General features: G+C 41.2%; 1 protein-coding gene across 1 annotated transcript in view; it reads right to left on the minus strand.

Annotated features, from left to right (window-relative positions):
* LOC121605055 (cadherin-2-like) overlaps positions 1-13,888 on the minus strand; it is an 86,145-nt gene that overhangs the window by 20,576 nt on the left and 51,681 nt on the right. The window contains exons 6-12 of the mRNA XM_041934797.1: positions 12,150-12,294; positions 11,884-12,056; positions 10,596-10,733; positions 10,032-10,217; positions 7,249-7,502; positions 4,292-4,434; positions 221-454 (exon numbers count right to left, since the gene is read on the minus strand). Coding sequence (XP_041790731.1) covers positions 221-454; positions 4,292-4,434; positions 7,249-7,502; positions 10,032-10,217; positions 10,596-10,733; positions 11,884-12,056; positions 12,150-12,294 — 1,273 coding nt within the window. The remainder of the gene's footprint in view (positions 1-220; positions 455-4,291; positions 4,435-7,248; positions 7,503-10,031; positions 10,218-10,595; positions 10,734-11,883; positions 12,057-12,149; positions 12,295-13,888) is intronic.

Here is a 13,888-nt window from a genome sequence, read left to right on the forward strand (position 1 = left end):
AATGGCTCTTTTTTGTAGTTTAAGTTTGACTCAGCCTAAGCCTGAAGTCTACCTTGTTGGAAGGCTAGGATTGGTGTTGTGTGATCTTCCACTGACATGGAGTGACTGTATACTGTAAACAACTTGATTTTTATCTCTGGGTTTCTTCAATTTGAGCAGGCACAGAAAGTAAGAGAGTGAATAAATGAAGACACATATCAAAATTAACGCTCAGACTGACCATTAAGGCGACTCAGCGTCCAGTTACGTCGGACGTCTGATGGACGACTGGCCAGCTCGAAGGCGAAGGGTCCAGCGTTAGGGGTCAGGTCGGGGTCACTGGCTGTGATGTTGATGGCGTTGGGATCTGGTTTCTCACACATTTCCACCTCAGGGGGGAACACATGAGGTGCATTGTCATTTATGTCCAGCAGGTACATCTGAAGGGTGCCTGTCCCGCTGGCAAGAGGGATACCTGTACACACAGAACGAAAACAGCTTCAGTATTTGAATATCACATTTCACTTTATTCTTTATTTAGCAGCTACAATGCATAATACATTTACTGCACCCAATATAGCTAAAAGCTAACTATAATCTGTGGTCGCTGGGTGGGGGGCAAGAGAAGAACCCAGGGAAAAGCTGCACATTGCACCCAGTAATAAAATCTGTCCTGATGACTGTGGTGGAAAAAGGGGTCTTAGGGCCATTATAACCATTAATAACCACTAGTCACTTGGGTTGATTAATGTAATGGAACAAGCAATTGTCACATGAAGACATAATATGTGCGTGAAATACGTTCATATTTTGGCCTGGGAGGGGCACAATAGCTCTTGCAGTGTCTAAAATGAAAAGGGTTCAACCTTTATTGTTGTTTAAGCTTTCCTGTTTTGTCCTGTTGCCCGTCGTTACGTATGTCCTGAGATACCGCAGTCATTGTGCTTGCTAGCATGTTACACTGATTGTGTGTCGTGCACTGACAGGCTTTGTTTTGTGTTACTTTGCTGCCTCTGTGAAAGCTGCACTTTATCAGTATCAGACCAGCACCGAGGCTGGCAAACCTGAGTTTGCACGCCGGGTTTCTGAGTGATAAAAGAGACTGTGTCTTTCTGCGGTGGTTGAGATCTCTTTTGCTTCCACTGAATGCCTTTCTCTCTCGCTTCCTCTCTCCTTCACTAACAACCCCCCCCCACACACACACGCCTTTACCCACATTCACACACCTTGAGCGCACTGATAGCTCGGTAGCACACTCAGCTTTCTTTGCCACCATCTTGTTGTCAGAGACATGTAAACATGTCCTCCATTGTGCTTCTCATATCTCCTTGTCAGGCTTTGTGGTCTTGATGTCGATTGTCGTTGCATTTGGACAATAGATGTTTACTGATTGAAGGACAACCAATTATTGATCAGTATTGCTGGAGTTAAATAAACACTACTGTTTATTTAAAGAGCAGATGTCTGTGGTTATTTGTGCAAATGTCTTGTGGGAGCAGCTGGTTGTGAGGGTCAGTGCTCGGATTCAACCCTGTTGTGAGACTGTGTCCATTGTTTGGTTATTGGTCCCTGACCTCAGGCTGCTGCCCCATTATTATCAATTCTTATTCCCAATTTTATTTAAATTAATAGAGTTATTGTTATCAATAACTACCCTTAATATAAACCCTTCACTGCCAGAACACACACACACTGTAGTTTATCTTTAACTCAAGCCCACATACATTGTCCTGCTAGGGACAGCCCTGGTGTCAAATGGGGATTAATCCACAACTTTTTGGAAATAAAACAATTTATTTCTGAGCTACTTTTATGAGCTTACAGGTGAGAGGGAGTTGTAACAACTAGAGTGTTGCTTTTAGTCTTTTCATGGGTTTTGTTGACAATAAGAAAAATCTAGAATGTCACCAACCTTATCCTTCAAATGGATGTCTTGTTTCACAATGCCAGAATGTGCAACCCTTTCCAGCAAAACCCTTCCCAGTAGATTTTTGAATGCAGCTTGGATGCAGGATTTCAGCGATCCATACTATTAGTGACAGGGCCACTACAGCAGTTATTTGGATGAACTACAGTATGTAGTTGTGGTACAGTTTGTCCGTGTGTCTGAGTATGGGTTTTAATCAGTGTGCTCCTTGCATTGTGTGTGTGCTCGACAGAGGGGGAGAATGTGCTAAGACAGTCAGTTAGCAGGAAGCTCGGAGCACAGCAGGGTCTCTGTACGAGGAGAGTGCAGGGTAGAGGGGATGGATGGAGCTGCTGCTGAACGACATTCCTCTTGAACAATTTTCATCTTTGAACAGAGAATCCTCTTTTCTGTGGCTATAAAGAACAGTTGTGATCAGAACAAGAGCAAGACTTTAGGAATCAGGCACTAAATAGGCAGACTAACGTCTCCATCAGAAATCAATGGGAGTACTGTGTCCAAAAGACTGTCTATGTAATCCTATAAGCCTCCCTGATCAGGACATGTGATTACAGGAATAAAGAATTGAAATGTAATTAACGGTGGACAGTGCTGTCTGTCTTCTGCAGGGACAGGTCTTCCTCTTCCCAATGTGGGAGCTTAAGTTCAGGCTGGAGTCAGCACATGTAGGTAGCCAAACTGAGCCTAAATTGGCTGTATACTGTAAACTGTGAAGTGCCTCAGCCACAAGACAGGAAAGACCAAAATCTATTCCTCCCGTCAGAGGGTTTGTGAATGACACAGAGCTGTTAGGTAGTTGTGTAGCTGTAGTGTTTGTGTGACATGCCACTGTTCACTGGAGCTAAACTCTGAAGGTTTTGGAAGGCAACACTTCTTGTATTTAAATACAATTTTATTAAATAATCTTAATGACATCATATTTAAGACCAATTCAGAAATCCCATGAAAGAAAGAGAACCAAAAAGTTTCACACTGAACAATGCTGATCTATGAAAAATGGACTTTAAAAACTTTACTGCAATATTGGCATCGGGTGAAAAATAAGACCTCCATTTATTGGATTAAAGTTATTCCTTTTAACAGTCAAAAGTCATGGCAAAGTAATTTTCAAACTTGTACCTTTTTCTTTTTTATTATTAAAGGGACAAGAAAAAAGGTCTTTGGAGATATCAGGAATGCCTCTTCAGTCTCCAAGCTTCCTTGTGGGCGGGCTGGCGTATATTTTTGATTGACAGCTAAGCTGTCAGGGGCACTGCCACACTATCAACAAACTTGCTCTACTAACTGTATCTCACAAACCACAGACATTCTGTTTGAAGTGGTCCTGAAGAGTGAGAACAACATCATACAGTGCAGCATCCAAACTGACTGAGGCTGAGATTAGCAGGAAGGTTTTGAATGTGCTGCTGCTGACCAACTAATCTGCGATCTCACCTCCAACCTGACATTACAGCTCACTTTTCTTTCGTAGACGTTGTTTGTTCAGCAAGAGAAGACAAAGAACAAGATGCGTCTTTGTGGAAATGAAAGCGAGATATTTCCTGTACAGTTCTGTGGACTGTGATCCTAAGTCTAAGCCTCTTTTGGACTGGTGTCTCACGCTGCTGTCTGGCTGTTGGCACTGTCGGCGTCAGATAATCACAGAGTGATGATGGTTACTGCTTGTCATAGTCAGAGAAGCACCAGCATTCTGACTAGTCCATGCAGACGGTGAAATATAACAAATATCATTTTGGATTTTTCTTGATTTGTTTTCTCAAAAGAGATTACAGGATAAGTCATTGACAGAGTGGGTCTGTGAGGTGAAATAGAAAAAAATAAAACAAAAAAACAAATGCACTATTTAATTCCAGATGGATTTTAAAACTTTATAGGATTACGCTGAAATCAACTGTTTCTAGACTTTCAGCATAGCCAGTATTGAAGAATCCTGCAATCAGACTTTAGTTCGAGTAGTTATCTTCAAAATCATGTAATCTTTTTAGCAGTGAGCTATTTTAGCAGATAGCATGACAGAAAACTAAATTATTATATTCTATTTTTTCTTGAAGAACAAGAGGCTAAGAAATCATTTTACAGTATATTTTTCTTGATGTGAAATAACCTCAATGTGTTAAGCTACTTTTTCTGAATTACTTTCAATAACAGTGTGGTGATGCTGCAGCTGAACTACTTTCAGCTTACAGCTTCAGTAGCTACTGTTTCCAAGTAGCTTCCCCAACACTGCAGATACTCTGCAGAAGCTGGACGATGACACTGACTGCACATTAAAACCAGCACCACTGCAATTACCGAAAGAGCACTGAGGCTCAGTGAATGCAGTCCACCTCTGTATGTGGGGGGATGGGGTTACTGCAGGACACCACCGCCGCCCTCTTGTCTCACCGTTATCAGAAGCCATGAAGGTAACGTTGTAGAGGTTGTTCTTGACGTAGGGGGACTCTCGGTCAAGAATGGCGATGGTGGAAATCCGACCGTTAACCGGGTCAATCTCCAGCCAGTTGGCAGGGTCGTACATCTTGGAGTACCTGGATTCAGTCAGAGAGAGACAGCATGAGAAACCACCACAGAGAGGCTTCTTTATCTGCCTCCCTGGCTACCAGCCAAGCAGCTACTGCGGAGCTGATAATATGGAGGCTGCAGCACTCTCATGAAGCAACCACAACTCGTTCATTTCTTCTCACTGCAATTGATTCTACCTTTAACAGACTTGAGAATTATATATATAAAAAAAAATTCATCAGTGGCAATTTGTTTTATGTTACATGTTTTCTAGACTTGGAAAGAACCAATACAAAGAGTGAAGCTTGGCAAATCCCTGTGACCTACTGATGAAATGGATTCATCAAACAGAATTTACTCATATGCTTGCACTGCTGTAACAGCAGCGGTCATGTTTCGAATGGGGCAGGCAGCTGAGAAATAATGGGAACAAACAGGAAAACAGCGCAGCTTTAAACAAAGGAGTGCAGAGCTGCCAAAAAGCCACCATAAACCACCCATGAATAGGGAATATTGTCCATTTGGTATATTTTTAATTGGTCAGAAAACACAGTTATGAATAAATGTAGCAGCACCAACTACAGAACACAGAGCAACAAAAAAGAAAAATCTGAAACCAAAATGCTCTCCCTGGCCTGCTCTATAGTGCACAATACACTCGCTTTATGTGTGTGAGGACGTGTGTGTGTGAGTGCACGCGCATGTTTTTGTGAGCACAGTGTGCGTCCACCATTGGCTGTTGCTAGGCTACAAAGACTTCAGCACTACATTTAGAAACAAATAGTGGGATGTAAAAGAAAGAAGGACGGGGACAAGAGGCAGCAGTCCTGCAGGCTCTCACTGATCTGCTCTGGTTGCTGGCAGTGCTGCAGGTTCTGGAACACACTTTCTCCAAACAAGATGCTTTTAGAAAAAAAAAAATCAATAAAATCCAGCCATGTTATCAGATTTTATCTCAAAATGGGGCTGCAACAGAGAACAGCATGCCACCACCACTAATTGAGGAGTAACGTTCATCCTACTGAGCAAATGAAATTGTGTTGTTGAACATGGTTGATGAGCTGGAATCTCAAATAACAAATAAAAAGACAAATGAAAACTCTTTCTCATTGGCAGAGTGGGAAACTTTAACAGTTTATGTTCATTTTTCCTCCAAAGGAATTGTTATGTTTATCACATAACCATATAATCTACTTATAATCTCATTTTATTCATATGTATCATCAGAAATATATCTACTCATACAGTACAGGGCGGTAATGTGTCTTTCACTATGTTGGCTCTAGCACATCGTAATGAAACAATAACTACGAGGAATAAGTGCTGACTTTCAGCTTTAAAGGTCTTTAAGTAGGCAACATGCTGGATGGACTCAAGGGTCCAGGATTCTCATCACAGCTGCACACTGGGTGGTCGAGCAGCTTCACGCTGGATTTGAGGGTGCTGTATCTGACCATTTCATGTAACTCTCCAAACCTGACAGTCCAACATCCCGCTCGCTTCACCAGCGTCTGGTCAGCTGTGCAGAGGTAAGAAAGTCTGAAAGCAGGGTCTAAGCCTCTCTCTCAGGACTCGTTTTCTACACGGCTAGAAAATTAAACTTGTCATGTGAATAATTGTCGACAGCACGGATGTCCAGGAGTGACGGTGGGAACAGAAAAAAAATGTAACTGGGCAACACGTGAATGTGGGTGTGCCCTCCTCCAGTCCAGTAGGAGGTGGCAGTGCACCTGGTCTCTAACATAAACGTCAGAAGAAGAAGAATAACCTCTGCACTTTAGCAGCTTGGGTACAACAATAACTGCTTAGCTAGCGTTAGCTAGCACCTGGATGATCGATGAATCTTATTTAATTAACTACACATGTCGGAGGTGTATTTTTCTCATTGTATCTCATTATATTATGCAGCTTTAGAGGGTTATTATGGTGTAAAAACATTGTCTTTATCATTGCTGATATTTTATAGAACGACAGATGAGCATGGAGAGGCAATTACTTCAGTCAGCTAACAGTTAGCTCAGACTATCTTTAAGTTCATGATATTTTTTCTGATGTGGAACCTTCTTAAACTATTCACTTAGAAAGAAGTTTCTGTGTTACCTTTAAAAAAATCTAATCTAGTCCCTTTTTTTTGTACAATGCTACTTTGAAACAAGTTAAGAAATTGAGAACATGTTTTAAGTTAATTTAGAGGTTTGTTGTTAGCGGCACTAACTGCTCCTGTAGACCTCAAAGCTAATGTTCCCAGAAGTCCTTTTTCCTCGCGACGTGCTACTTTGAAACATTCTAAAAAATGTTAATGATAACCGGAGATATTCTGTTGGTGGCACCACTAATTGTTCCGTGTTCCCAAACTAGGAAGTCAAGAATTGGCTACGACAAGTCCTGCAGCCACAGAGAGAGGCTTTATGCTAATTATGCCTTTAATCTAATCACAGCATTCCAGCTACAGGAAGATGTGCATTGTATGAACAGATAAAAACATTACTGTGACTGAGTCCAAGGCTGCATTAAGTAATAAATAATACATTTTCTTTCAGTCACACCTCACCTCCAAAGGTTCTTATCAGGTCACAGTAAAAAACACATTCAGCTCTCCACTTAAATCTGCTCAACATTTAAAATGACACGTTTTAATTACACATACGCTTTCATTATTTTAGCACAATATTTCACTGCTGGCTTCCGACTAAAACTCTTTGAACTGTTTATATATACCGGTAATATAAAATGTATATCAAATATATATATATATATATATATATATATATATATATATATATATATATATATATATATATATATATATATATATATATATATTCCAGGGGGTGTCTTACCGGACAGTTTGTCTCATGAAGCGGTCTGGGTCCTGGGCAGTGAAAGTGGTGAGCAGAGACCCGGCAGGTAGCCCCTCCTCCAGTTTGATGGACTTGGGGTTGGGGCTGAACTCTGGACTCTCGTTCATGTCTAGGATTCGCACAGAGACAGTTGCCGTGGACTGACGAGGCAGGTGGATGCCACGGGCCAGTGCCACCTCGTTCTCTGCCTCCACCGTCAGCATGAAGGAACGAGTCAGCTCAAAATCGATAGGCTGGACAGGAGGAGGGAGGGATAACATAGTAGTCACATGATACACTGGATGGCCACAAGATTCAACATGAACAACCTTAAGAGCAATACAAACCATTGTTTTCTTTTTATAAGTTATGAACTTATTCACTATAGCTATAAAATTCCATTCTGAGCTTTCAGAAGCCACTGGGACCCTGGGGAGGTCTGGGGACTATTCATAGCTCTATAAGAGCATATGGAGCTGTGATGAGTGAGAAAAATAAAACAACAAAGCTGGTTCCTTATCTCTCTACTCCATTCTCTTCAATAAAGGCATAAAGTGCTCCAAAATTGTAAGTGCACCACCTCAGTGTCCTTTGTACTGACTTCATGAAATGCTGTTCCTGCAAAGTCATCATAGATTTAACTTTTTTTTCTCATATTAGTTGTGATGACATCGCCAATCGTAGCAATGGTTTCTTTAGTAGCCCTTATGCACTGCTGATGACTCAAATGTTGTTTGAATTGAGGTCAGTCTGTGTGGGGGTCCCATAAGGTTGTCCTTCCAGCCAAAAAATACAGCTCCTGATTGTACAGGACATCCAGCTTTACTTTTGGATTTTCTGGTCAAAGATGTATTCTTGTCAATATTCAAACTGGGCTGTAGCCATTACACATTGCAAAAACGTTCTGCTGGATTACATTTGAATGGAAAAACTTTCTGCTTCCGTTAAAAACATTTCAATATGTATTGATTCCATGTGCCAGCCATTTCTGAACCTGCAGACCTAATTCCATTATATTTAACATTACTGCACTTTCTTGTCTCTTTTGCCTAACCACCAATCATAGTAAACACTCATATATCCCCACGTATAAACACGACTGAACACGCACACATTTATTCATAATAATAATAATTCTCAAAAATGATTAATTTCATTATATTTGCTATTGTCAGGGATTATTGTTGCTCTATATAGTATTTTATATCTATGGATCTGTGTGGGTTTTTGTTTTTTTCTCACAACCTGTCCATTACAGCGCTTTATGATGATGATGATGATTATTATTATTATCATATGGCAAGGCATTTACTTTTTGGTAATGATTAAATAAATACAACACCACAATGACTGACACACAATGGACTAGCTCCCTCGCAAGAGGGTCTGCAGACAGCCCAAAGTGAGAAATGACCTGCGATAGAGCAGCTCTCCTGAAGGTCTGGAGGAGGTCCAAGACAGGGAAACCCATAAGATATCGAGAAGAAATTGAATTACAAGGCAGAGAAAGAGGAAGGGGAAAAAATAGAAAAAAAAGGCTGGACCTCACCAGCCTGCCCAAGTTGCCATTATCATTATTAGTACTGTTATATATGCATGCATGTATAGGCAACGTCTTTTTCATCACTTCTATTGTTATTATTATCATTGTTTTTTTATTTACTCAGCTATTTTTCCTCCCCATCGCACATGTCTGCACTCTTCTACTTACGCAGACACAAACACACAACATACCTAAAAAAACACACTTTCATACTTGCAGTGCTCCCTGTAACCAAACAACTAAAAATCTAATCCAAATGATGAACCCCATGTTGTCTTACTGTTTTGTGTTATTATCTGATATTACATCTGTCCGTCTGTCTAATCAGTCACCTTTTCAACTGTGTCGCACAAACAAAAAAATGAATAAGTCATCACAAAATACATATTCAATCCAAAAAAGCTCTAAACTATTTTTCTATACTATTAGAGTTGGAATGTTTGTTGCACAATATCATTCAATGTTTTTCCATTCAGTAATCACCACTCCATATAGTAGTAGTGTTCACTGTTAGTGGTGGAGTCTGCCACCCACACGTTGGATTCAAATTACCTGCACAAGCAGAGGCGATTCATAGGAAATGATACAGGCAACTATCAATGCTGCAGCTGTGTAATTCACCTCACTGACATCAGTCCCTGTTTACTGTTCACCCTTCAACAGCATCTTACTGCGCTGTGTTGCTGCCGATGTAAACCCAATATTTCCGATTGCCTACTTCAATGTAAACACAACGGCAAGAAGAGAGGGTGGCTGCTACCCTCATGAAGGTGCACAGGTCTTTTCTGCTGCATTGGGAGTTTATGATGGTTCAGCTTTCATGACCTGACCATGGCAACCACAGAAGCAGCAAGGGAGACAATACAGGAGGTGATTTTATTGATCTGAGTTCCCTGAATTTTACACCTTCACCAGTAGAGAACAGACAGCGACAGCTTGCTGTCTGATAGCATGTTAGGGATTAGAACTGTAAGTACAAGAAGTCTGATGATTGACACTTTAGTATATTAAGTAGAAAAATCTATACATTACATAGATGAAATTGTATGGATTGCAGCATGTATAGGATGTGCACATGAAAGAAAGAAAACAGTAAAACCCACAGAATTGAAAGAGAGTAGACTATTAGAAAATGATTTATATCCCAAAGTGGCTTTGCTTTAGGCCTTTACATTTTTCATTTGTGTGTGTGTGTGTGTGTGTGTGTGTGTGTGTGTGTGTGTGTGTGGCCAAATCTCACCTTGACCACAGTGAGCAGGCCCTCGTTGGTGGTGGGGTCAGTGGGGATGGAGAAGCGGCCGGTGGGGTCTCCAGCGATGATGCGGTACACAGCGCTCCAGGCTTGAGTGTGAGGCTGGTCTTTATCCGTCACAGTCAGGTTAGCAACAATCACATTCACCCTGTTCTCATGAACCTCCCCGAAGAACTGACAGAGACGGAGAAAAGACAGGCGTGTTAAGCTCCGCAGAATTTTTAACACCATTTTGTCACTGCAAAAATTAAACAGCAACATTAATATCTTGAATGAGAACAAAGTGGAGATGATGTCTTCTGTCTCACAGCAGAGCAAAGAGCACTTCTCCTACTAACACTGCTCCTTCCTGTCCAACCTGCTCAGCTTTACAGAGGACGATAAACATACTGGAAGTTTCATTGGCTTTTCAATCTTCCACCATCTGCCACAACCAATAAACAGTCAGAGAGCTTCAGTGCCGTTTAGAAGAACAGTGACTCGCCCCCGTCTGCAGTTTCAGAGCCAACAGATTTCCTCTGTGCATGCGTGAGAGAGCGTGTGTGGACCTACTGTGTCTGTGGTGAATTCAGGGGGATTGTCGTTGACATCAGTAATCCTGATGACAGTGGTGGCTGTGTTGGACAGGCCGTAGGTGGGGTTGCCCTCCATGTCCGTAGCCTGGATGATCAGAGTGTACTGGGTGACTTTCTGCAGAGAGACAGAGAACAAAGAGGGTCAACAACAGGAGAGACAAGCCACAGTTCACATATTGCTGCACAGATCATAGATATAAATCTAATTAAAGGCAAAAAGTGGAATGTCTGTCTGTTAAAGCACCATTAGAGCTGATGACTCAATTAGTTCTGCTCAACAAAAGTGTTCAGAGAGCTAATAACTGCTAGATTTAACAAGGTTTCACACACCTCTTGTACAAATCGAATTAGCTTTTTAATAACTCACACAGGAAAACAATATAAGTTTCCAAACAAAAAAAACAAACAAACAAAAGAACAATCTGGATTCCACTCCACCTTTAAAAAGGAGACTGTGAAACTCATTTGGAGTGTCCCAGATCAAGTTTAATGTTTCCTAACAGACTTTGAATCTATTTTTCAGACCTTCATTACAAACAACATATTTTAAACAATCCAGCAGATTACAACAAGCTGACAGTTCGGTCTTGACTTTGGAAAGCTGTTAACAAAAATAAACCACATCCACTCAATTGCTAGTTCTAGAGCTTTTGAGTGTATCACATGGTCTTCATCAGCAGATTGAGTTTGCTCAGTAGTCATGGAATGTTAGATGTTCATACTTTACAGTTATTCTCGTCCTCAAGACTTCTCGTCTATGTGCACTTAAAATGATAAAAAAAAGAACTGCCAAGATCAATGTTTAAACCAACATGGAACAGGAATCCTGAAAACGTCTATGGCTGCATGATGGTTGAGAAAACAGGTGAGTAACTGGACCTGGAGTGGAGATTGTTTTGCCAGTAGCTTCACTTACTTTCATAGTATTTCTTAGTATAATTGTAGTCACCAACCATACGTGCACAAGAAGGAATGACTGGTGGTATTCAGGTGCGTTCACTTTCAGGTGTTTTAGATAATCTGAATGAACTGTTCTCTGATTGTTTGAAGACCTCGGCACATTCTGCAGAATCTACTGACGTAAGAGTATGACGAGACCAGCTACAAGCTGTCTTTACACTGCAGGAAACACTGCAGGCTGGACCGGCATTCACAGGCTGAGAAGCAGCTGCTCCATATGGGTTTTGGGACAAGCCTTACAAAATGCCCAACCAAAGACACACACACACACACACACACACACACAAACACACACACACACACACCTCCCGATCGAGGCCTGCTGCCACAGTGATGATGTCACCAGTCTTGTTGTTAATGGTGAACATGTTGGAGGAGGGGCTCTGGGGATTCTGAGAGAGGATCTTATATCGCAGCATCCCATTGGCAGTTTTTGGATCATCCTTGTCCACTGCTGTCACTGTCATCACAAATGATCCTGCAGAGAAACAAGTAGACAGAGACATGTCAGTGAAGAAGGATAAGGATAATGTATCTGTGTGTGTGTGTGCGTGTGTGTGTGTGTTGGTACCAGGCTTGGATCCCTCCGGTACAGAGCCGTTGAAGATGGTGTGTGTGAACTCTGGTCTGTTGTCGTTCTGGTCAATGACGTTAATGACAATATCGATGGGGTTCTCCACCTGATTCCCATTCAGGTCCACAGCGTGGGCTCGCAACTGTACACACACACACACACACACACACACACACACACACACACACTCACCATCAGGTTAAGGCTATTTTTGGCACGAATGTAGATTACTGAGTATTCCTCCATCACCTGTTCACCTCCAGGTGCTTTAAACTGTTTGGTTAAACAGTATTAGTTCACATAGAAGAGATTTCTTGAACTAAAACAACCACGAGTTCACTCAGGGCTTTCAGATCTCAGGAGATAAAAAACCAGTCAGACTGTTAAGAACAAAGTCGATTAGACGCATGTCTAGAGCCACTGTAGCAGCTCTGTGAGGCTCAGCGGTGCTTTGAGCTGAATGCTAAAAACACCATGTTCACAATGACAATGTCGACCTGTGAATGTTCAGCAGATAATAATTTACTTTTAGCTTGCTAGCATTTGCTAATTAGCATTAAACAGAAAGTACAGCTGAGGCTGATGGGAAAGTCATTGTAGTACTGTAGGGATGGTTCATGGTCATAAACCAAAATATTTTGACCTGCTGGTGGTGCTGGATGAAAAGTCAACTTTTTACTAAAGTTATTCAAATTCATCCTGCAGGAAACATGAACGTTTATAACAAAGTTTGTTCCAATCCATCTAGAGATGTTTCAGTAAGTCAGCAGATCACCAATGTAGGATAATCCATAGGATTCACCCTCTGTAGACAAACAACAAATATTTGTGGATCATGGAAATAGTTTCTATTTTTACAGGTAGCAGGAGCACTTTAAAATGACAGATTTGCAGCGCAGACTTTTTAAAATTAATTTCATTTATCAACATGTCTCCTTCAGAGCATACACACCAGTCTTACATGCTCCTGATTGTTTGAGCAATCTGCGTGTTGTTTGACTGATTGTTATACTTGTTGGCAGCCTGATGCTCATCAGGATGTGTTGTGTAGTAGAGCATGTCCCTGCAGGTTTGAGAACCAAGAGCCTTTTAGAGCCTTAGCTTTTAATGCCAGCTCAGACGTGGAATGTAAAATTGTGAAAAGAACTGAAAGTTCAAAATACACATTTTTGCACAGTAATGAAAACATGTCCAAGAACAAAACATTTCCAGTTTTTATATAACTTCAATGAATATAAAGTCACTTTGAAAATCAAGAAACTATTTTTTTCAAAGCATCTTTGATGTTCTCAATTAAACAGCAGGCCTAAGCGATTTATGTACTTAGAATAAAATGGTCAAAGATGCTGACTATAACTATTGATTGGCCTTGGACCCTCAATAAGCCTTTCCTTTACAGCGTATGAAGCATCTGTATGAGGCTCTCAAAGAGCCAAAGCCTCCCTCATGAATAAACATGCTGGCCAATCCCAGCTCCTAGCTCTGACAACTACATCCAATCACATGAATATTCATCAGACAGCTTAAATGCAAATCACCCTGCTGCGACTCCAGATTTCCTCTCCCCTGTGTGAGCTGTGTGTGTGTGTGTGCATTCCTACAGATCAAAAGGTTAGGCTCTGCTCTCGGAGGTGTGTGTGACTGTATTAGATATACTGTAGCGAGCAAACACCCAGAGTCTTTTTGTAAAGAACTTCTTCATCTCTGTGCATGAGAGAGAATATATCTGGCAGAGA

This window comes from Chelmon rostratus, chromosome 4, assembly GCF_017976325.1.
Source record: "Chelmon rostratus isolate fCheRos1 chromosome 4, fCheRos1.pri, whole genome shotgun sequence".
Classification (NCBI taxonomy): Eukaryota; Metazoa; Chordata; class Actinopteri; order Chaetodontiformes; family Chaetodontidae; genus Chelmon; species Chelmon rostratus.